Raw genomic sequence first — 24,619 nt, 5'->3', positions numbered from 1 at the left:
GTGATGAACGTGACCCATTTCATAGATGTGTCACACAACTACTAAATGGTAATGTTTCTACAAATTGACTAAATTATTCATCACCTTAATCCTTGGCGTAATCAAACTTTAAAGAATTCCACTAAAAGTCAATGATACAATACAACAAAGATTTAAAAAATCGAATCTACAAATAGTAACAATGGGGATATGAAACATAGAATCATTAAAGAAAATTTGGAAGAAGTCAAATCGACAGAATGTTGGGCTTGAACATATTCAAACCTTGCCAAATACAATTAGAGAAACTACATCTTGTACGTGATCCATACGTAAAAATGGTGAGTTATTAGACAAAAATTTATACGGGTACCAAAATTTACATGGAAACAAAGGATTCCTACCTATTTATTTATTTTATAATATCTGACCACTAATATTTTTGACCATTGTCATGAACTTACTTAGTACAAAAAGTAAAGTAAAAAGTAAAGTAACTCCCAATGCCGTCTTCCACTTAGTACATTAACTATTAAACAGTAACATCAAAGTCATCTAAATAAGACAAACTTTACAAAAAATTTTAAATTACCTCTTTTTAGTTTGCAATAAATGACATTTTAAACTTTTTTTAACAGCAAATTTCTATTCTAATTTATTCCTACATCTAAATTCTCCAAATGTTGATGGCATTTTAACCTACATTAAGCAATCTAAAATACCAAGTGTGAATTCAGATTTGGATGTGATTGACAAATACTAAAAAAAGATATGATAGGACATCAACCATATGTAAAATAAAGATATGCATTCAAGATTTGTGTAGTAAAATTATGAACGCATTAACAAGTTAAACATTATACAGTAATCTATTAGGATTTAGAACTCTAAACCACATCCTAGTACAAAAGAACACCAAGAAGTTGAAGTGGATTTGATAATAATAATAGTTTTAATTTGGACATGTACATGAATTCTTTTCTACAAACTGAAGGGCTTTGCAGTGTACGAGCAGATTCTACAAAATCAAAGATGAGCCAAAGATTAGTAAATGCACTTGTATAATTGTATAATTCAACTTCTTAGAAAAAAAAAAAGAAGATAAATGAATCCTTGTTCTTATGGGGGTGTAACCAAGCCAAGATAAGCTCGAGCTTGGCTCATTTCAACTAAGTTTGCAACAATAATCGACTTAAAATTGACTCTGCATATACGAATGCAGAAAATGATGGTGCTTAGAATTTTACTGATTAATAAGATGCTCATCTATGAAACCGTAGTGTAACTTTTGACATTTTAGAAAGATTGATAGTTGTAAGGAACAAAAAGCCAACTACAATGGCTTTAAAAGTCAATAATTTGATGAAATATGAGAGAAGTGATGGTAGGGAAGACAATTGCTAGCATGCAATTATTTTATCACAAAGTTCCAACCAAAGTTTGCTCTTTGTATGCTATAACAGTAGAATGTTAACATTGTCGAATTCAGTCTATGAGTAACTTATTTGTTATTATTGAGAGTACTTTAGATACTTGATAACAGATCAAATACTTTCGGCTTAATATGCCAAGCCAGACGTCACATATTTGGTACGCATTCACAAGAATATCAAATATCAAACAAAATTTGGACAATATCCATGTAAAAGAATATTACTTTCAGCTGTAAAAGGGGACATCTACGTAGGATCAGTTAGACGTGGTCCTCGGCAGAACTGTAAGCAAACTTTTCAAACTTATTCGCTAAGGTATAAATAGACCCAGAATCCTACAGAAACTATTCCATCATTTTCCATGTTCTCTTCAGTGCAGTATTTTCTGATTTGGATTATCGGGGTTCTATAAATTTCCGGTACTACTTGCTAATCCTTCATAAAAGAAACTTATCCCCAACCTTTGATGTTAAATGATTATGTTATCTTCCTTTCAAACAAAAGTATTGGAGACATAATGTAGGCTCAAGTAGTCAAAAACAAACAAAAGAAAAGTTATGAAAAGAAATGTTAAGCTGCTCTCATGGGTGGACCCTAGTTTGGTCAGGATCCATGTTTCTACATGCACGTAATATATTAGATAAAGGGACCGTCCCTAACATAAACCTCCAAATCTTTAGGCTGTTTTTCCACCTATTTGACATGAAATAAAGCTAACTTTTTCTTTATCACACATATAAAATAAGGGTTTCTTTTGAAACAGCAAAATGTCAAGGAACTTAAACACTAAAACTTCACACTTGATGTTTGGGTTTGCCAATTATTGATGTTGGTTATTATTGTTGATGAGAAAGAAATGGGGCTTAGTATTTAAATATGTTAATGTGGGATGCTTGTTTGACGTGATTGCATCTTTATTTACAGATTGTCAATAGAGGTGGCAAATAGATGGTCGGGTAACAGACTTAAGTGCAGGATAAAATGGGTCATTTTCTGTTTTTGCAATGGGTCAGGTCAGATTGATCTGACCTGCAAACACTTGTATCGTCCAATTTTCTGAATAATTTTAAAATTTAATGAGTTGAATACGATCAGAAAAACTATTGTAATATTTTAAATATCTGATTTATTTGTCAAACCGATGTTGAAGTTCTATACATTATTAATCACTTTAAGTGACTTCAGATCTGTTTCCACTTTACCAGGTTGACCCATTTACCCATAAATTGGGTTAAATTTGACATTTAAGTCTCCGCTAATTCAAGACTATATTCAAGGTAAATAAAATTCAAATTCTAGGTGCATTATTCACCTATGTACTTTTTATGTTTATTTTCAAATTATAATTTATACTTCAGAAACAATCTACATAAGCCAGCCACATGAGATTCTGAATAATAAAGAGCACGTGCACGATGCATGTAGAAAAGGAATCAGAAGATGGCCAGTAAGCAACGGAGAATGGCGTACTTGGGTATATCACAACGAGGATGAAGGGGATGCTAGTCATGGAGCCAAGCGTATGATTTTCCACACACTAGTGCCAACGACTTCTTGAGAATAACATAACCTGAAAAACATATGAAAATTATCACATTATCAAATAGTAATGTCATACCAAAATTTCAGAATCATGACAAGCCATGCGTGATTATCCTTTTCTATGCTTAGCCACAAATACACTTGTTTCTTCACAAAAATATTTAACTTTTTGTATAATCAAGTCAAACAGCATAGTCTCTCACATAATTTTCGAGAACGTTTCATGTAATTCATTAACAAAGATTCAGGAATGGCCAAAACCACAAACTGACTGAGCCAACATATTTTACTGAAGCCTGGATAGGACTGGGCCAGGGACAAGGCCAGTTTAGAGACCAGCTCCAGTTAGGACGGGAACAGACTAGGACCAGGACTGAGTAATCAAACAGTACCAGGCCCAAAACCTTGTGGTGTATAAAATTTAGCACTGGGCCTTGGACCTAACCATCATTGATTTAGAGTTACATTATTTTGTCCTTTACTAAATTTTCTTTAGCCATCTTACCCTTAGAAAGCAATATAATGGCCAGTTTTATAGATAACATGGGAAACAAAGAATACTATCTGTGTAGAATAAAAGTGAATTAGATTGGAATCTTTTGTCATACCAAACTCAATTTTCCATCTCTGTTATCTAACATTTGCAAAAGTCATGCTAAACTTTGCAGAAGATCATGCTTAGCTTCTTATTTGAAACAAATCCCCAAGTACAATGACTTGTTTATGCATCCACATTACCAAAATGAACCCGCATGTGATTCTTGCAAAATGTAGTGTGTTTTTTTTTCAAATCATCTTAAGAACAATAGTCTACCATAACCGAAGGCTGACACAATAAATTGGTACAGGGTAAATTACATCTTAAAAAACTCTTCCTCACAGAGTCACAGTCAAGTGAAGTTTTGCATAAAAATAGATTTGAATAGTACCTATCATGCAACCGTGACGTCTGTCCTTGCCAAAACTCAAAAAAATTTGGTTTAAGTCTGTAACCACCCCAATATTGCGGTTTAGGTATTGGACCTCTGTGGTGAAAAAAAAAATGGTTCACTAACTAAACATAAGCTGTGAGTTTTACAACTAATAAAACTGAAATATATGGATCACTGACCCATCAGAGAACTTTGCTTCCAAATCTTTATATTCTTGGTGGAGATAATCACGTCCTGGAATTACAGTACTCTGAAATAACAAAGGAATATAAAAAATACGAATCATATAATAAGATATGCAGACACAGAATATAACGCAACAAAAACCTGTTTACTGGCCATTGCTCCAATCTGACTTCCTCTAGGGCGACTGTGAAAGTAATTCTCGGATTCCTCTTCTGAAACCTTCTGCACAGAACCTTCTATTCGCACCTGCCAATGAAGAATATGACTGATTAAGGGATTATCGTTAACAGTAGATATGGCATGATGGACAGGTCAGGCGAGTCGGCTTTCAGATTGGAACAGGTCTTTTAGCACGGATTAAAATTGCAAAACCCTTCCTTTGTTGTTCCTTTTTACAAATAAACAATACTGTATTATTACAGTTGGTTTTGATCCTTTGTGCAACACATTCGACATGTTCCTCTATTAATTAAGTTATTTTATTTGACCCATTTAAAATAAACAGAACCCTAATCAACTCATTCAAATATAAATAGGTCGAAATGCAAACTCCAGTAAATCATATAGCATGTTCTTTACACAAATGTAGTACCAGATAATAAATTCAGGTTCACCTGGCGATTCAGCCCATCCCAATAAAATAGAAGTGATGCATTAGCATTCTCAGCTAAATCCTTGGCTTTCCGGCTACCATAATTTGTGTACCTGAATAGGCATTATAGTGGCCAATATTATACCTAGAAAGAAAGCACATACTGTTCTAATGTGTATTAAATGTTGATGCATGTATTACCAAAGAAGGCCACTAACCAGACAAAACCGTCTTTGTCAAATCCTTTCAGCAATACCATTCGTGAAGAGCTGCATAGGTCGCAAATATTAATGTTGATAACAAGTCCTATAAATGTATCTTACTATATGACATATAATATACATTTTAATTACACTATGCAAGTAAAATGTCACAATACTATCCTTTAAGAATTACTATAACATAGAACACTGAAGAATGGATGCCTACGATCTGATCATGTATCATACCCATGCTTAACTAGTCAAAGTGTGATATTAAAACAAAATCAAACAGAATAAATATACAGATTTTGTAAAGACGCTTTTACCGTTTGAATGTTTCCGAGTTGCTGAGTGAGACACACTTGATTTGCTTTTGAATGTTTTCAGTTTCAAGAAAGGCAGTAAGTGAAACACGCTCACCATTTAAAAGATGAATACAAAAGTAGAATATCCAAAAAAAACATGGTCTGAGATTATATGCGGAACATTCTATATTAATTGTGAAGATCAAGAAAGCCATGAGTTCCTAGTTCTAACTCAGATATTTCATACAATGATGATACATCTAAAACCCAGCAAGCCATTGACCAAAAGTACACTTACAGATTACATGATATAACTTGCAACAGTAACCTAGTCAGTATATGAATTTGTATATGCAATCATAATTAAAATAATACTTACGGCTTGCCATCTTTGCCAGCAGTACACAATGCCATAGCATTTGGCTCCTTTAAGCTAGCAGCCATTGCATCATCGAACCATTTCTGGAACTGTTTAAAAAACAAATACTAATTTAAACACATTTAGACCATTTAAGTGATAGACTGATAGGCCAATCCAAATGGTAGTAGTCATCGTTGGCCTTCATGACTTTTGTCCTTTTATATTTGTTTTTTTATAAAAAAATACTCATTTAAACACATTTAGACCATTTAAGTGATAGACTGAGAGGCCTATCTGAATGATAGTAGCCATTGCTGGCCTTCATGACTTTTGTCCTTTTCTATTTATTATACATAGTCAACGTGTCGAACATAATTACAAACATTGTTACATTAAGAATATAAATGTTTGAATACAGTGATGTAAAAGGCTATATGCCTTAAGAAATACACATCTGGCAAGTTTTCAACACATTTGACTTGTCCAATCCCTTTAACCTGTTTCAATTTTGACCAAATTTTATTTGACCGGTTTAGATAAAAACATAACCCAATTCTATGTATCTAGAAGTAAATGAATGAATGTTGCAATCTCTAGCTGATCGATTAATGGACACGATTGTAGAAAATAAAAGGTTCATTGGTTATGTAGCTGCGTTTGTACTAAAATAACAGATGATGACACCAAAATTTCTCAATGAAAACTGGAAGATTGGCATCCTTGATTCAAACAAAGTTGATTGTGTACCATTCAGATGGTTACTGACCTAGTTACGCAATATGAAAGCACAACTGAACTTCCAGGCATGCAGGGGCTATCTAGATGCGAGTTTTCAACATAATCAAAATTAATTAATCCGAGTACATGTCGGATCAGGTTGATGCAGAACACTTTTTTTTTCCAAAATATATAATAAGTATAATATTTAGCTATTGAATGTCAACAATTAAAAAAATTATCATTTTCCAAATTTAGGAAGTTTTGAGCATAAACTAATATGTCCTACTTTCGACTCTTTTGATGCATTTGACCAAGGCAAGTATATCATATTTGAACAGTTAGAATTAGAATATACCCTGACTCAAGCCATTCATAAGTATCACACGACCCTAAATAACCAAAAGACACAATCACATTCAGTAAAACACACACAACTGAAGATTGCAGCATGACATTGCAACATGAAATTGCAATAATCACTTACTGACGGACATCGAAACACCCTCATAAGCTAAATTATTGGTAGAAGCAGCAGACATTCACTTCTTACATACTTTGCATAGCCACATAGGTCATACCTGAACAAAGGGGTTGGCCTCCACATCTTCCTCCTTGAACTCTGGAGAAATATAATTCTCTCTCATTGATGAAATGTCAACTTGTGGAGCCTTCCCGATTCGAACACACATGGAGGTTCCAGGATATGGCGGAAGATTAAGCCTAAACTTATCTACAATGGAAGGTGGAACAAACCTCCCACCTAAAAAATGATGGAAACCTTGAAACTTCTTCGCACACAGTTTAGGAGCAGTTAAAGAAACCTGTAATATACAAAGATTTCATTTAAAAATGCCTGCATAAGTGGCAAGATCGGTGGGTCGAGCGTGTTGGGTAACAACTATTTTTTTGATACAGGTTAAACTGGCTTGGGTCGATCCAAAATACTTCTTTGTACATATTTCACATGAATATAATATGTGTACGATAGTATGATTACAAAAAACTTCTTTGTACATTTTTCACATGAATATAATATGCTTAATAGGAGGTGGTATGAATGGAAAATACACTTAGTGACTTAGGATAATTACTTCAACCCTTCAGACACGCCCGTGTGAAATGTATCTTTATAAACTTAGTGTTTATATATTAACTATTTAACCATTTGACCCATACAGATACACATCTCATTTCAACCTGCTCTTAACTGGGTTGAATTTTCTCCTTCAGGGACACGTAAAATCAAAGAAAAAATCTATCAACGTCTGTAGGCAATTGCTCTACCATTTTAGCCAATAACCCATTTTTTTAAATACACATACCAACATGTCTGGTTTGATTCCATCACCATTAACATCTCCCTCTTCTACATGCCACCCAGATGGAATATCTATAGAGGCGATAACAGCTGTCTTTTGATTTACTTCATAACTTTTAAGATTCACCAGGCGTTGAATCAAATCATCAAATGGTGGCCTTGGTGTACCTGAAAGTGTTGATTATTGCAACATGACACAAGGTTATTTGAGATCAATTCATACTCCAATTACTTACTATCCATTGAGGGGTTAAATTGACCTTTCTAGTTAAACATGAACCTATGCATTTTCACACAAGAAAAGATGAGCTACAAGTAAAGACACACATTTAGGTGCAAGACAATAATTTACCATGGAATGAAAAGCCAAACATGGCATCAACAAGAATATTATAGTCCTCCGACAAGTTCATAGGCAGGTCATCCGGGGACAAAAAAGTGATACCCAATGATTCAAGCTGCACGAATAAACATTTCAGACGAAACAGATAAATGCATCATTCGTAAAGGTGAAAAGAGAGTAGGCTGGGTTGAAAAACTCAATTCAACAAGGGTTGAAACAGAGCAGGTTGAACTGCAGACAGCTATTGCTAATAAAAACTTTTGAAACAAAATGAAAACTACAATAACTCATGTATGAAATAGAAAAAATTTAAACTTTTGTATGAAATAGAAGTATAACACAACTTCACCCCATTTCACCCGTTCTAAGCAGTTATGTCTGGCTTTGTACATCATTTTTAACTCATTTGACATGTTTGAAATTGAACACAACCCAAATAAACCCATTTAGAAGTGAGTTGAAATTGTCAACATTTATCTCATAGAGGTTCCACTTCCATGTCTACCTGAGTCACCAGACCTGTATAAAGAGGCTTTGCAGTACGTTTTGGATAACAAATGTATGGTGTGTATCCAAAGTGATGCAAATGACGAGCAGCTACAAGACCGTCGCCACCATTGTTTCCCGGGCCACATATAGCCAATATACGGTTATAATCTTTCACATTGTATACCTGTAAAAAAGTTAATGGGGAAGAGAGAAGCACAGGTGCAATCAGCATGAACATGCCTCTAAATTATCCAAAAGAGAACAATTTACAATATGGATACGTACAACAAGATTTACAGTTGATCAGGTTATCATGGATAGATTATTTACAGCACTAGTCACTATGTAATATCAGCTAAAGCGGTAATACTTTATTGGATTATGTACCTGGATTCATCAATCCCATACGCTCCAGCAGAAAGAAATTATATTACGTATATTTTTGTAATTAAGCCTTATTGATCTCACAGATACTTTTCACTATACTACAATTATTGTTAACACTTGTGCTTAACCACATACCTATATATCAGCCAGTTCAGGTCACATTTTATCTGCAACTGGACAAATGTGTGAAATTTAAATCTTCGCTAAGAATGAAACAGTTCCATTTGGTCAAAAGCTGACCAAGTGTACTCAAAGTCTTAAATGTTTAAAACCTCCTAGATTGTTGAATTAATCAGTTTATTCCTTAATAGCATAGCTTTCATCATTAGATTTGTTAATTCTAAATTTCAAAAAGAATGGACAAGTAAATCCGAGCCAGCCGATTTTAGTCCAAATCCTAAATATCACTCGACAAAAACTAATGATTTTACACCTAATAACTAGGTATCCGCTATCAACTTCTTACCTGTTTACCTAAATACAATTACTTTAATGTTCAATCATCGAAAAATCACAAACGTAATTGCAAAAAGCTACAAAACTAATTACTTCTACTAGTAAGCATAATTGACTTCTCCAAGATATCAAAACATCCCCCAAAGATTGACCATTGGGTCTATGAAAATCAACCTTGACTCCTATTAATACTGAAGAGTAAAGACTTACCCCTCTCAAGATATGATATAACCTTCAACGACCATGAGCCACAATCATAAAATATGTTAGAGATATCCTCTCTTCATTACATATCAAGCAAATGTTCACTATACCACATAACCACCTCCAAGTTGGTCAGGTGGTAAGGCGTTCTGAAGGTCTTAAATGAGTCCCAGGTTCGAACCTCAAAGGGTAAACATCTTGGGATACCTAGGGAAACGGCCACGGGAATACCGGTTAGGCCGCACACATTGGGCCAGAGCCTCCACCATCCCCAGATAGACTGGAACAGGATCCTCTCAGTTTACCCTGTTCACTAAACCACATAAATTTCGCCATAAATGTCCTGACTTTCAGGCTGATAGTTGAGGATTAATAGCGATAAAATTTTATTTACAGAAACACTGGCTTTGCCAAGTTGAATTCAGTCGAAAGTATTTATTCAATTCTAATCAAGTAATCAAAAAGTTAAGTACTAGCATAACTACACAGCTTAGCAGTAAAAGTAAAATATACATCAATAGACAAAAATTCAACTTATCCAGTCCAAAGTTTTGAAGAAAGAAACACTGGGACTTAGCAAGTGGAATCCAGTCTAAAGCATCTATTAATGTTTAATCAAGTAATCAAAAAGTTAAATATTAGCATAACAAGACAGCTAAGCAGTAAACATGATATATAAATAAACAGACAAAAGTTAAAGATTCACTAATTTTCTTATCCCTCGCTCATTGCCTCAAGATAGACTCGTGTATTCTTAATTGATCGAAAAACAATGCACATTTTCATTTCTGGAGCTTTGCATGTAGCTACAATTATCAATTATTATATGTCTACTTTGCCATAAACAAATGAACTAACATTCCACCTTTTTCCAGCATTATTTCTTCAGTACTCATTCAATCATATAAACAAGATTAAATATGACATATCATTTCTTTTTGGACAAAAATAAAAAGACACACACTTGAAGTTTTAAACATGGGCTAAAATCTATTGCACAAAAACCACACAACTCACCTCTGCAATTGCTGTAGCAACGCTCAACCCAGCCAATTCCTACAATTATGACACAAACAAAGATGTTAATACAATAGTCCTCATTGCAACCATAATTAATGTCAGTTGTCACCCTTAAAAGCCTACAGATTAAATATCAGAAGCTCATAAGGCATTAATAATTAAAAAAAGCACCCTTTACAGAAAACTCAATAAATCACTAAACCATGTAACCAAGAGTGAACAGTCCACATCAGAGTAAATGTGTTTGGAATTTTGGATATGCACTTTAAAAGTGATCACGTGACTAAAGAATCAAAATTCAACCATCCTCCCTTATGAAACATGGTGCTTATAATTTTCGGGTATTCTCTGCAAGCTTCAAATCATATCAATCAATTTTGATGGTCCTATGTAGCAAATTTTGATTGATTGTTACAAGGAAGTGCAAATTTTTCTCTTTTAATTGCATAATAACTATACCCAAACACTATCAAACATCCCCCACCCCCCAATCTTTCACAACCATAATCAAAATCTTTAAAATTAAGGATTTGCTAATCATAGCCCTTACAGCTATGATTTAAGGGCTATGATTAATATGCAATAAAGTATTGTTAATAACTATAATAAAAAAAAGGAAAAAAAAAAGAACTAACCATCAACTGATCAACACTAAATCCAAGAGGACCCATAAGAATCTCATCAACCTCCGCAGCTTCTCTTTGATTCAAGTATGAGATTTTGTCACCCACATTAGCCATCACTCTTGAAGAACAACAATACCCCTTAAACCTGTACCTCAATATTGAACTGGAAAAACCCTATAAAAAATATAAATTTAAACTCATAAACACTACTTAAAAACACAAAAGAGCTATATATATATATATATATATGTATATATGTAAAAATGTGAAAGATCCTAACTTTAATTCACATCAACTACTTAAATTGCTTAAACAACAAACAAGGCTTGGATCAAGTCGCTAACACCCTACCTCTAGAAAGAGAGGTAAAGGGTTTGATCCTTACACCTTGCAAGGTCGGAGTCCGTTTCTACCTTAGGTATAACCTGAAAACAGCCTCTCTACCTTAGGTAGGGACAAGGTTGTCTTAATATTAACCTCCCCATACACCGTCAAAGACGGTAGTGGGACCCATAACCCGTGGAAGACGGGGTTGGAAATTACTAACTTGCTTTACTTAAATTGCTTAAACACAATAAGGGTATATATATACATATGTATGTATATATGTACAAATGCAAAAGGTTCTAACTTTAATTCACAATAACTACTTAAATTGCATAAATCAAAAAAAATATATACACACACACACACACACGGATGTATATAAGTAAAAATGCAAAAGTTAACAACTTAAATTGCTTAAATACAAAAAGGGTATATATATATATGTGTGGATTTTAATACCTGGGGAAATGATGAAGGGGTAAAAGTAGGAATGTAAGTTGGAGATGGGGAGAGTAAATGTGTGATGAAAGAACAAGAATGTGTCAATATCATGCTAGTCTTGTTTTTGTTTTTGGTTAACAAATTTAGCATTCTTTTTGATGGTGTAAAGTTGATTGTAAGGCTGGTCGCTCGTCGGTTAAACGACGAGTCAGTGACGACCCATGTTGGTAATCCCGCAAGGCAAAAGAAAAAAATAACAATAAAAGAAAAAAGATAGAAAGATGTTGAAATCGAAAGCTAACCAGGGATGGGGACGGCTGGTGACTGCTAAGGAAAGGGTGGCCGGCGAGAAGAGAGGTGGTGGCGATTGGAGTAATAGGTGAGGGGAAATTCAAGTGGATGGCGTTTCTTTTTTTTAAAAAAGAGATCATCTAAACCAGATATGTTTCTTTCACAAAACCATAAGCGCTTTTGGTAGAAAGGAATCATTGAAGAATCACAAAACCATAAGCGCTTTTGGTAGAAAAGAATCATTGAAGAATCAAAACATAATAGAGAAAAGAAATAGCGAGAAAGATAATGCATTTTGTTGTTTGGTATCCATAGAAAATAGATATATAAAAATAATAAATTTTTAAATAATAATATATTTATTACATATAACATCTTTAAAAAACAAAATTTTTTTTTCATTTTCACTCATTCTCCTATAATTTGTCCATTATCTATAATTTGTAGAGAATGGAAAGAATGGAATTGATTCCTTTTTCTCCTTTCTCATTCCCTTTCTCCATTGTAAACAAACAGGAGAAGTTTTTCCCAGTCCCTTTTCCCCTTTCCATTCCATCATACCAAACACCCCCCTAAAATTTATAGGGGACAATTTAATATTTGAAAAATTGATGTGAGTGCATTACTATAAATTAAAGTCATATAAAATTTTCCCTTACAAATATCATATTTGCCTAATTAAATTTCATAATATCAAAAATGTCATTATTAAACATAAAAAATATCAAAAATACCTAAAATCTTAAATTTAATATTAAAATCTATTAAAGTTATAAATAATATTTTTTATTTACAATTACACCCTTTTCTACTAATCCCTAATTACATTACATTTACAAACTATACCAATAGATCTATTGTACTCCACTCTCTTATTCCCATTTCCGCCTTTTTCTTCCCACAATATAGATAGGCAATTTGATATATACTCTGCTATTGTTGATATCTTTTGATGGCTCTTTTGCTATACGCTCTGTTTTCTTTGACATGTTCTGGCGGTTTAATTTCTAAAACATTGAGTTTAAATAAGTGAATGCTCTGCTCTTTTTTTTGTTGATTATAATGAGCTTTCAATAAGTTTTTTATACGGGTTTCTCGTTAATTTTTAATCCACGTGAAGAAAGTTTCAATCTTTGCTATGTGATCAACAATTAATTCTTATGGGTTTGTTGTAAATTTTTAAGCCCATGAACAAAGTTTCAATCTTTATACACATTTTACTTCCATCGTCATCATGGCTTTTGCTGTTGTTTATGAATGAAAGTTGAAGTAAAATTGTATTTGTATTATTGCAAAGTATAATTAGGGTTAAAATAAAAGAGGGTATAATTGTAAATTGTTAATGTTATTTATATTAAAGGTTTTAATGTTTAATATTGATTAAATTTAGGCATTTGGATATTTTTGATATTTTTCATTTTTAATAATGGCATTTTCGATATTTTAAAAGTTAATTTGGCAAATATGATATTTATAAGCTTTTTAATGGTAAATATGAAAATTTCCTTTTTTTTTTAGTTTTTAAAAGTTTAGAAGTGTTTGGTACTTTGCGTCTTTTTTTAACCAGTTAATCGGTATTTGAAATCAGAGAATACCTCACCGTATAATGATAAAGTTATGTACATACTCTAGATTACGAGATGTAAACTATAAACAGTTATAGGTGATTCATGAAAAAAACTCATAAACTTGTCACTCATGAGAGTCAAACCCAATACCTGTGATGAAAACAAAGAATGAATCAACGGGCAATTAGAATGTGAGGAGCAAGGCTTGGGGACGCCATTCACACTGCTCTGGTTGGTGTTCCGGACATAAAAATACCCACCCTGCCAACGGGTCACTCTTTTTCCCCCTTTTGATCAATGCACACTTCATTTGTCTTTTAGTAATAAAGTTGTAAGCTTTTTGAAGGGTTTTAGAGGAGGCCTTGCTCTAAGGATTGTAAGGGGTATCAATTCTGATGCAGCAAGTGACCCATTCTAAAGGAGGCATTGCTCCCACTAGTCTTAGTGTTGAGCGGTACAAAAAATCTCATAAAGTTGTTTAATGTAAAACTCAGGTTCGAGTTTTGCTGCAGGATATTATCTTATTTAAATGTCACGGTTTCGGGTGATTAATTGAGATTTTATTGTAACATCCCAAAATTTTTAAGGTAAAGAAATTAACCTTTTTTTTATAGTTTTGACATTAAATTAATTTCCTAGTATTTTACTTTTAGATTGAGGGTTAATTTAGTTGAAACTTTAGCGGATAGCGGGTAAAAATACCCACAAATTTTGATAGAGGGCGTGGCAAGCCCAGGATGTGCCAGTCATCCATGTTTTGTGATTCATTCTTCCACTACTCCTATTCTCCTCTTCTTCACCTTTCCTCATGCAATTTCTTCTTGTTCTTTCAAAATCAAAGATCAATTCCTCCAAGTAAAGGATAGAAATTATAATAATAATCACCACCAAATAATCTTCGTTCAAGAAATTAAAGCTAGGGTTTGTTTGGAAGTGGTGGTGGTGACCGAATTTTCAAGGAGAAAGAGGGGAAGAAGAATTTCTAACCTAAGTCTTGAATTAACTTATTGTTTGTTGAGGTATTGATTTCCCTAATTTAGTTTTCATCTTTCTTTTGAAATTAGGGTTCATAGAGTGAACAATTTGGGGGGTTTTTGATAGATATTGAATTATGATAATTTTTCTACAATTCCTTAGATAACCTAGTTTGTCATTGAGTTACGTGTTGAGTTTGGCTAAGAAATTTATAAGCTCTTGTGATAATTTTGATTTATGAGAAAGTTGAGTTCTTACTAGTTTTTGAAATAATGATGATGATGGTAGATTGAGCTACCTAGTATTATTGTTGAAAGTAAAAGAAACTCAATGACAAATGGGTTGGGTTTGGGTTTAGAAAATGCTAGTGATTGAGTATGACTAGGTTGAGCTAGTCAAGTTGTGAATATAAGCTTATACATTGTATGTTATGATCATAGGTTGAAGCTTGTTTGTGCATTATCGTTTTGGCATTATTGTTCAAGTTGCGGAGGAGGTGAGTATATTTGCATACCTTTGTCTATACGTTGGGTCAATTGACCACATTATGTTGAAGTTTGAATATCCATGTGTGGTAATTGATTTGGCGTCAGACCCATTTTGGGGCATAGTGTTTATGAGGCCTAAGAACCTCCGGGGCCTAAGAATCCCGATAGTTGATTTGTTATGAGGCCTAAGAACCTCCGGGGCCTAAGAATCCCGATAGTTGAGATTGTTTATGATTGTTTAGCTTATATAGATCCATGTATAGCGTTTAGTGTGCAAGGTGAGCATGTAAATGTGGCATGACGGTGTCATAGGTTACATGTAATAGTCCTTGTACTTTGCCCTCCTTCGTGTTCATAAATGTATGCAAGTATATTCACTAAGCCTTTGCTTATATTTTAGTTGTTCATATTTTCTTATAGGAGGTTCCGGAAGAAGGAAATAGTTGTGGATTCAAAGCTTGAAGTGATAGAAGTTGTTTTTGGTAAAAAGATAGAAAGTTTGCCCATACTTGGATGTATGGTGTTTTTGGTATAGCCACTTAGATATCCCACCTCATATGGCTCTTGATACAAAAGTTGGTATATTTGGAACTTGATAAATATGTGTAATTTGTGTACTTCCAGATTTGTATCATGGTCATGGTGAATTTAGTGACAAAATGAAGGTTTGGGTTGTTTGACAATATGGGTAAATGACCCGTCATGAAACGTACATTTGATAAATTGTAAGCTTTTGAAAATTGTGTTGTGTATTACTTGTCTATTTTGAATGTTTGATTCATTAATGTGTCTAAACTCTATTTTTGAAGTACAATAATAATTGGTGAAAGATTTCAAGTCTTTTAAGTATTCATCATGGTTCTGGAAATTTTATTCATCTTGGTTCTGGATTTTATTTATCTTGGTTATGGATTTTATTCATCTTGGTTCTGAACTTCATCTTGGGTATAAAAAAAAAATTTGTGTTATTATTATGATTAAATATTAGATGGATGTCCATATATGGTAACTAGATATTTGTATTGTATTGCGAGATATGTTTCTTAGAGAAGACACTTATTTGTATCTATATAAACATTGTATTGATAATGTTAATGAATAGAATTCTCCATTCTCTCTATATCTCTTGTCTCTTTATTGTTCTTTGTTTTACAGTTTTACAACACATTATCAGCACGCTCTAAACCCTAAATAATTTATTTTTTCCCGGCTGAAAAATCTTATTAAACCTCCAAAAAGTTCCATTCGTCAAAGTAAAGTTTTGTTTATTCTTTTAGATTCTTGTAGCTGATTGATTCGTTTTGTGTTTTAAGTTTTTATTGGTCAAAACTGTTACTCGTTTGTTTTATGATTTTGGCCGACAATTTTTTTTAAGAAGTGTTTTGTTGTTCTCGAACATGACTCTCAATGGCCAATATTGTTAAATTCTATTAAATAATTAATGTGCTTCGAAAAATTTTCTCTTTCACTTGTTCAATTGCCATTGAAGGCTATTGATTTAAATCTCATTATTAATAGTTTCATTATATCTTTACAATTTGAAAAGCAAAAATTATTTATTTTGTTTATATTAAAGATATGTTTATAGCAGAAGGTGTAGTTTTTAGTTCGTTTTAAGTGGTTCGTTTCGTTTTCGCTATGTGGCTTGTATTGTTTCGCCCATGGCGGCGGAGTTCCAAGATCCGGTGGGAGATCAAACGACTTTATTTTGGATACGCTTCAGGTAAAACGTTCCACTTTATATCTCATATACCCGTTTGATGATTTATCAGGAATGCATGAAAATAGTAAGGGTAAATAAAAACAATCAGATATTTGCTCATTGAATTTGTTTAAGTATTGATATAGGCACATCTTCGACTACTCTTTGAATATTCACGGCATGCATGATTTATATTTGACTACTATTTCTTTTACGAGGTGTAGTATAAGTCACAATATGCATGATACCTTGATATATTTAATTTATAATTTATATTGTTATCGAGAGTTTTTGGCTTTGACGATCTTGAGTTACGATAAACATAGGGTAACTAAAATTTGAATAGAATCACGAAGCTATGACTACTTTTAATTACTAGCCCAATATTGAGGTAAATTATTCAGTTATTAATTGATTCATCCATGCATGATTATTTGATGTATTACTATGATGCAAACTTATACAATATATAGTCCTATGTAATGTTCTTCTAAGAGATTATTTGCAAAAGCTTTCAAGTAAAGCAAATACAGATGCACGTTTTATACAAATATTTTGTTAGATCACTATTTTTACACTTTTACCAACTTATCGCGATTATGAGTTTTGATTTTATATTTGAGAAAAATACTAGAAGTCGACATTAAAGTAATCAATGCATGCATAATTTTTAAACCATTCTTTGATATGCATGAAACCTATATGCTATTCTTTACAAAGCACAAATGGGATTAAAAGTGGATTTGTATCCATGTCCTTGTTGTAACTACTTATCGATTTCAACATGGAAAAAGTTGACTTGGCTTATCAAACCGGTATTTGTGATATATATGTTTTATCAAGATGATATGCTTGAATTGATACATCGAATGATATATTATATATGGAGTAATTAATAGGAAAAATGTTCTATTGCTTATATATAATTATAATTTTATAAAGTTGTTCTTAGTTATCCTGTTATCCTAGAACTTAGATTACAATTATATACAACGTGAAACTTGACTTTACAGTTTTATGATCGATATATACATTACTTATTAATGCGTACGTGTATTTGACAAATGCTACGAGTATTAATCTATTATGATATTTGATATCTATTAATGTAAAAATTATGATATTGGACGATTTTCATGATATTTATATAGTTATATGATATTACTATACTATAATAGTAGATCTTGCATAAGTTTGACACTCTTCAAAACTTAAAGAAACAAAAAAGAGTAAAGGTTTTGAAGATTGAAAAATTATTTTTAAGGTTGTTAATTAAAGAATAATATAGAGGTAATTATGTCATTGAATTTATCAACACTTATATTTATCATGTGTGCTTCACTAATAGTGCAACTTTATTAGTAGTAAAAAACATGTCTTCTCGATAATGCTATGTGTTCATAAGATATTATATTAAATGATGTGAAAATCCTCCAAGTGTGCGAACATATATAAATTTTTTTGGGAAAATAAAAATTTAAAATGTGACGACACCCTATTGTTAAGGGATTTAGTATTATGCATGTTAAAATTTATAGGTTATATTTTGACACGTAAAAGAAAATTACTGTTTATAACTGAGGATTTTTAATTACATTCGCATTACAGGAGTTCATGCCTACATTATGTGTTTATACTGGAAGTATGTTTTAAATGTCATGAGTATATGCTAAGTTGGTTAATGACATGTGAATTATTATGACAAAACTTAAATATTGTAAAGTAACATATATGTATTTGTCCATAATGTCCAATTTTTCAAGATGCTGATACTTTATATAATGGTAAAATATATGCCATTGCATGATATGTTATATCTCAATGTGGATATTATATGCTCTATTTAATTGTACTATTTTATTTAAAGGCTATATGAATGATATGTAGATTTATTATAAGAAATAATTGTCTTGAGATGTGATGATAATACATGTGGCTTGTAGTCTAAAACGGAAGTTGATAGACTTTGATTGTTTGATTATATGGCATGACCGGATGGACCATCTCGGGTCAATGATGATGCGAAATGTATAATAGGGTTAATAGATGATTCAAACTGATTATCTAAATTGAGGTGATTTGCTCTATAAAAAGGCATATATGCCAAGTACGATAAGAGTTGAATTTTTTTTATTTAATTTGCTGGAACATATGCAAAGGAGGTGTAAGTAGGCCTATACATCATCCATATTGACCATTTAGTATTTTAAATCGATGGATCGTCTAAATGGGTCATTAAAGTCGCAACATGATGTTTGCGTAATTAATTGCTCATCTTGTAAGATTGAGAGCATGTTCCATATTGTATTGGTAATAATGATTAATTTAATAATGATTATTTAGAGCAAAATGTATATGATTTGGGGCCATGTTATTTAACATGCAATAATATGAACTCGCATCATGCCAAGAATTTATTGTGTTTCTTCCCCATTGAAATTGGTTTATGGTCAGAAACCACATATGTCTCATAAGAGTTTTGAATGTGCAATATATGATTAAGTTGCTCCACCACAATGCACAAAGATGAGACTTCAAAGAATATTAGAAATAATGTTGGGAAAATAGACGTGCCTTGGAAGTGTGTAGGCTCATGCTTTGATTCAGTTCGAAATTGTCTGATTAAACTAGACATTAGTATGGCTGTTTTGGGTATGAGTTGGAACATTAAAGAGGTGTACGTATTCAACAAAGCCATCATTGGAATATTTGTTTATAGTTTAAGTTTTTCATTGACATGATTTAGTTTTCCCAACATTAAGGGGAGATGTTCCCAACATTAGGGAAAAATGAAAAGCAGCTCTTGAAATGAGTAAGAATGAATTATCAAAGATCCTCACATCAATAAATATAAATATAAAGTTTGTGGGATAATTCATTTACATGATGTAATTTACATGATGTAGTAATTGCCAACAATGTAACTGACCAAAAAGCTGCTTATGCTCTGATTGATAATGAGTGGTAGAAAAGTCGATTCCAAATAAAAGCCTCGAAAAAAGAGGAGCATATAATTAAGATGGTCAAAGTCGAGGTATAAAGACCCCAAAAGAGATTGATGATGAGAAACTAGACATGAAGGTTTTTGAGAAACCCCGAGTACCTGAAAATAATGAGATCTCAATGAATTGTAACATGTCTAGAGACTTGTGAAATCGCAAATAAATAAAAGCGACGTCGAGAATGATTATATGATATAGCGCTGAATATTATGAATAAAGGTGAGGATCTTGAAAGCATGCATGCACATAAATTGATATGTTATGAATGATTGGCCAAGATAAAAAGGCTAGTAGTTTGAGACATGAAGTCCAAGCACTTTAAATTGAGGAAGTTATATGGTGGAAGCAACTAAATTAAAAGTCTGGCAAAATAAGAAAGACTTGATTCGCGTCTAAAGAATATGAAAAGAGCTCATTTGATATTGAGATTCCATGAGTGATATAAAATGAATAAAGCATGTCTCATGATTTAAAATGCTTGAAACACGTGTGAAAAGTTCTCAAGGATATAAAATGTTATGTTTGAAACTTATAAAGAAATCCGGATATGAATATGATATGAGTTTCATGTATCGATGATTTGAATATTAATGGACTCTGAGAGAGTGTCCAATGATGATTGAATAATTAAATGTGGAATAAAAAAAAGGTTTGTCTTGTTTTATGCATCTTAAAGATAAATGACACTCATGCTTATGAGGTCATATGATGTTGTAATGCCCCATTGACTTTCAAGATAATGATCACAATGTTGAGTTTGAAGTGTCACTGAAGCATATTGAAGCAATGAGATCTATTCTATTCAGACACTTAATATGTCAAACATTGAATATGTTTAGGAATGATAAGTATTTTAAGTGATGTGATCATGAGGGGGAGAAGATATGCGTTGAACTCTTTTTCCCTTGAGCAAGGCTTTGTCCCACTGGGTTTTCCTGTCAAGGTTTTTAATGAGGCAACATCCCCAAGTGTATCGAAAGAATTATGTACTCTTTTTCCTTCACTAGATTTTTGTCCCATTGGGTTTTCTCTAGTAAGGTTTTAACGAGACATAATGTCTTTAATGGTTGGACATCCAAGGGGGAGTATTATGATTAAATATTAGATGGATGTCCATATATGGTAACTAGATATTTGTATTGTATTGCGAGATATGTTTCTTGGAGAAGACACTTATTTGTATCTATATAAACATTGTATTGATAATGTTAATGAATAGAATTCTCCATTCTCTCTATATCTCTTGTCTCTTTATTGTTCTTTGTTTTACAGTTTTACAACAGTTTTCGGTTTATCGAGTCCAGTCCTTTGCATTTATTTTCTTATAAGGTACTGGAGATAAGAAGCTCAATAATGCAACCAGGTTAAGACAATGTATACTAGATGCTCCGTTGCGATTGAACCACAACTTAATAGAGAAAAATTACAAGACTAAAGGAATACAGTTTTTGTTTTTATTGTTGTATAAGTTTAGAATTATTTATTTACATTTATTTAATTTGTTTTTAATACAACTAATAAAAAACTTTGCTTTCCTTTTTAAGGATTATTAATAAAACTCTAATTAACATGTATAAAAAAAATACAAATATGTTAATCGGGATAATGACAACAACAAGGGTTGTGGTTAGAAAAATCTTTTTTTTTTCTTTATTTTGTTTCTTTTTAAATTTGATTTTATTCTTATTAATATAATTTTTATTTTTATTAATATACTTCATTAATGTTCTACTGTTTAGTACTATAATATTCTATGTATTTGTGGTTTTATAATTCTTGTGTTAAATTAAATGATTATAATTCAAAAAAAAAAAAAAAACAAAGTAATGATGAAGTGATAAGAAAATGATGGGTACTACTCGTAAGAATAAGTGCATTAGTTTGGAACAAGATGTGGTTGTGTTGATGTGAATTTTTATCACTTTGAATCTTTGATCATGTGTTTTGTTTTTGTTGGCATCATAAACACAACCTCTAAACCATGTTGGAGGATCCCAATCCAAATTAACGTTTTACCATTTTTTTAATTAAGACCTATTTTATAGACATAGTTTTAAATTTTAGTAATACACATTGAAACTTGGTTGTATTTCGGTATTTCCCATTCAATTGCAAATGGAAATAATTTCTTTTTTGTGACAATTGAGTCTCAAAATCCATCATATTGCGATTTGACATACACTTTGAATACCAACCTTACATCCTCTGCATTAGAACACTGTCTATATGTATTGTTGTTCTTCATGTACATAGATTAATTTTGTATGACCTGCAAGTTAATACATATGTACAGAGATTTCTTTTTCCCGGTAGTTTTTGTGCTACAAACCTACATGCTTATTGCATGACATAGTAATTGCTAAGCTAGCCTCCTACCTCTAGGTATAATTAATATTCGTATTCGCCCTTTAACAAATATAGGGTATGTTTGGCACAAAAGCTTGGAGCTGAGGCTGTAGTTAAAGGTTTGGGGATGGAGCTTGACGTTGGGGCTGGGGGCTGGGGCTTATTTTTCAATTCTCTTCCTACGAACTTTTATTTTAAAGACCTTTTGGGGCTTTTAGGAGTATTCGGGACTGGGGCTTTTGATTTCTTATGTATTGTCAAACAGGGCTATAATCTCAAATTAGCATATTTTTAAAAGCTAAGGGCTTTTAAGCCCTTAAAACCCCTAAAAAGTTCTTGCCAAACAGTCCAATAGTACCCATTTCCACTCGTCGATAATAACTGATCATTTTAGTTAACAAATCCAGCTAGTCAGCTTGGTAGATGTAACCTTGAAAACATGCATCACGGCTATATATGATGGGAAACCTTTTACTCAACCGAGTTGAAAATTTTAATGAGCAACGTGAGGTGAACCACTACCTTCTTTAAACCACACGGAAACTATCTTCTTGCCGCTAGTCTTATACATAATAAGTTCACTTGACTCTTTCACACGCTTAGGATTTTTTGCCGATCAATTTGCAGCAATATTGCCTTGCCTGATATGATGTAAATCGTTTCTAACTTTAATTGTCAAGGTGTCCAGTTTTACACTTTTAATGGTAACCGACCAGGACAAAATTTCACGCCTCCTCCCTTTATGAACTTTCAGTTCATCTCGGCGTCTCCCATCAAGATGTCTTAGAAATCATACACTTGAAAACTCATGACGAGTTATTGGATTGTCAACTATGAAACAATACACTTGTGCCCCTAAAACTCGATCGGTAGTACCCCATGCTGCATTATAATCTTTATTGCTTTATCTGAAGTACAACTAATGCATATGAAATATCTAGATACCAAAGACAACCTGAAATTAATCTCAATATGATTTACGCTTTATTAAATGGTAATGCCTACTGAATTTTTTTTGGTCAGTCAAATAGGGGGAAAATAAAGCTAGCTTGGAAAGTAAAGGTCAAGGTAATAAGGTTTTCGAAGCAAACTTTCAACAATTCATGGTAGTTACCGACGAGTAGGTAATTAGTAAAGTTATCCACATTATTAGCTACACTAGTTTATAACATTTGTTGTTTATATAAAAATTGTGTTTATTAAAAATGCATGGAACGAGAATGTAGGCTTACCGTAAAATGTAACCTAATTTGGTAGCTTGATATTTTAATAGAGAGAAAGGGTTTGTGTTCTATCAAAATTCGGTGTATGGGAGAATAATGAAATTCTAACATGGTACTTTTGCAAGATTAGTATTTAGTGTTATACCAGTGTTCAATTGTCTAATGATTGGGCTAGTGAATAATCATTTAAACTGTGTCCTTTTAGTGACATTTTGGCTAAGGATTTTGATTATGGCTATTCATTTGCCGTATTCTTTTAGTGAATATTCCTTTGGTAGTCATAACCTAGAAATCTTTGAAATGGGTAGCCTCGCCAATAGCATCAACAAATCTAGTTCTTTTTCATGTTAAATAAAAGCCTAAAAATATATGATGACATCGTACCATATGAATACCCATAATCAAAATTCCAGGGCCGGCTTAAGTATTTTGGAGGCCTTAAACGAGATTAATTTTAGGGGCCTAGTTTTTTAATCGCTAGTTTAGGCTTATAATCTAAACCAAAAGAGAATTTTATAGCATAGGAAATACCGAAGTAAGAACATCAGTGAATAATTTTTGAAGAATAGGAAAATTAGTGAATAAGATTACCCAGATTTATAGCCAAATTTAGAGGCCCTTCGAGTTCTCCAAATCATAAGACACGAACATTAACATCATAATTTGAGAGAGAAAATCTTTTCAATTTTCAAGGATTTGGGGTTCAATAATTGAGGGGCATGACTTGTGAGGCAGTGACTTCTGCTATTTTTTTTTTTTAATTAACCGTTATAAAATAGAATTAAGTATATATAATATCCATATGCTAGCTAAATTGGGGGCCTATTGTATTTGGGGGCCTCAAGTACCCGCTTGACCCATATATATATTTGAGCCGGCTGTGCAAAGTTCTTAGCCAAAATGTCACTAAAAGGACACGGTTCAAATGATTATTCACTAGCCCAATCATTAGACAATCAAACACTGGTATAACACTAAATACTAATCTTGCAAAGGATGCCTTGTCAGAACCCCACCAATATTCTTTCGTACACTGAATTTTGATAGAACACATACCCGCTCCTTCTAATAAAACATCAAACCACCATATTAGGTTACACTTTACAATAGCTTACATTCTCGTTCCATGCATTGCCAACAAACACAGCTTATACATATAT

General features: G+C 32.6%; 1 protein-coding gene across 4 annotated transcripts; it reads right to left on the bottom strand.

Annotated features, from left to right (window-relative positions):
* Window positions 1–768: 768 nt before the first annotated feature.
* Window positions 769–12,311, bottom strand: LOC122607203 (pyridoxine/pyridoxamine 5'-phosphate oxidase 1, chloroplastic). 4 transcript variants are annotated; one of them, XM_043780130.1, is made up of 15 exons: window positions 12,167–12,311; window positions 11,106–11,270; window positions 10,468–10,506; window positions 8,420–8,587; window positions 7,924–8,029; window positions 7,576–7,739; window positions 6,832–7,074; window positions 5,552–5,640; window positions 4,883–4,933; window positions 4,687–4,777; window positions 4,214–4,318; window positions 4,066–4,136; window positions 3,884–3,979; window positions 2,883–2,982; window positions 769–997 (listed from the first exon to the last, which is right to left on the bottom strand). In XM_043780130.1, the coding sequence occupies exons 1-14, from the start codon at window positions 12,293–12,295 to the stop codon at window positions 2,919–2,921; spliced, it is 1,581 nt and encodes a 526-aa protein (XP_043636065.1). In that variant the 5' UTR covers window positions 12,296–12,311; the 3' UTR covers window positions 769–997; window positions 2,883–2,918. The 4 variants fall into 4 exon arrangements, with proteins under 4 accessions (XP_043636065.1, XP_043636064.1, XP_043636066.1 ...); XM_043780129.1 differs by having other exon boundaries at window positions 11,883–12,260; XM_043780131.1 differs by lacking the exon at window positions 3,884–3,979 and having other exon boundaries at window positions 11,883–12,260.
* Between the last annotated feature and the right edge of the window lie 12,308 nt (window positions 12,312–24,619).

This window comes from Erigeron canadensis, chromosome 7, assembly GCF_010389155.1.
Source record: "Erigeron canadensis isolate Cc75 chromosome 7, C_canadensis_v1, whole genome shotgun sequence".
NCBI classification, from domain to species: Eukaryota; Viridiplantae; Streptophyta; class Magnoliopsida; order Asterales; family Asteraceae; genus Erigeron; species Erigeron canadensis.
The sequence above is the reverse complement of the archived record's forward strand: the minus strand, read 5'-3'. Positions and strand labels throughout refer to the sequence as shown.

Bases quoted from the DNA above. Each gene is read 5' to 3' on its own strand.
- LOC122607203 (XM_043780129.1), bottom strand. From the start codon at position 12,014: ATGCTAAATTTGTTAACCAAAAACAAAAACAAGACTAGCATGATATTG. The intron at 11,271-11,882 runs GTATTAAAATCC...TATTTTTTATAG, and splicing joins CCCCTTCATCATTTCCCCAG to GGTTTTTCCAGTTCAATATT. The intron at 2,983-3,883 runs GTACTATTCAAA...TATGTTTTTCAG, and splicing joins ACGTCACGGTTGCATGATAG to GTTATGTTATTCTCAAGAAG.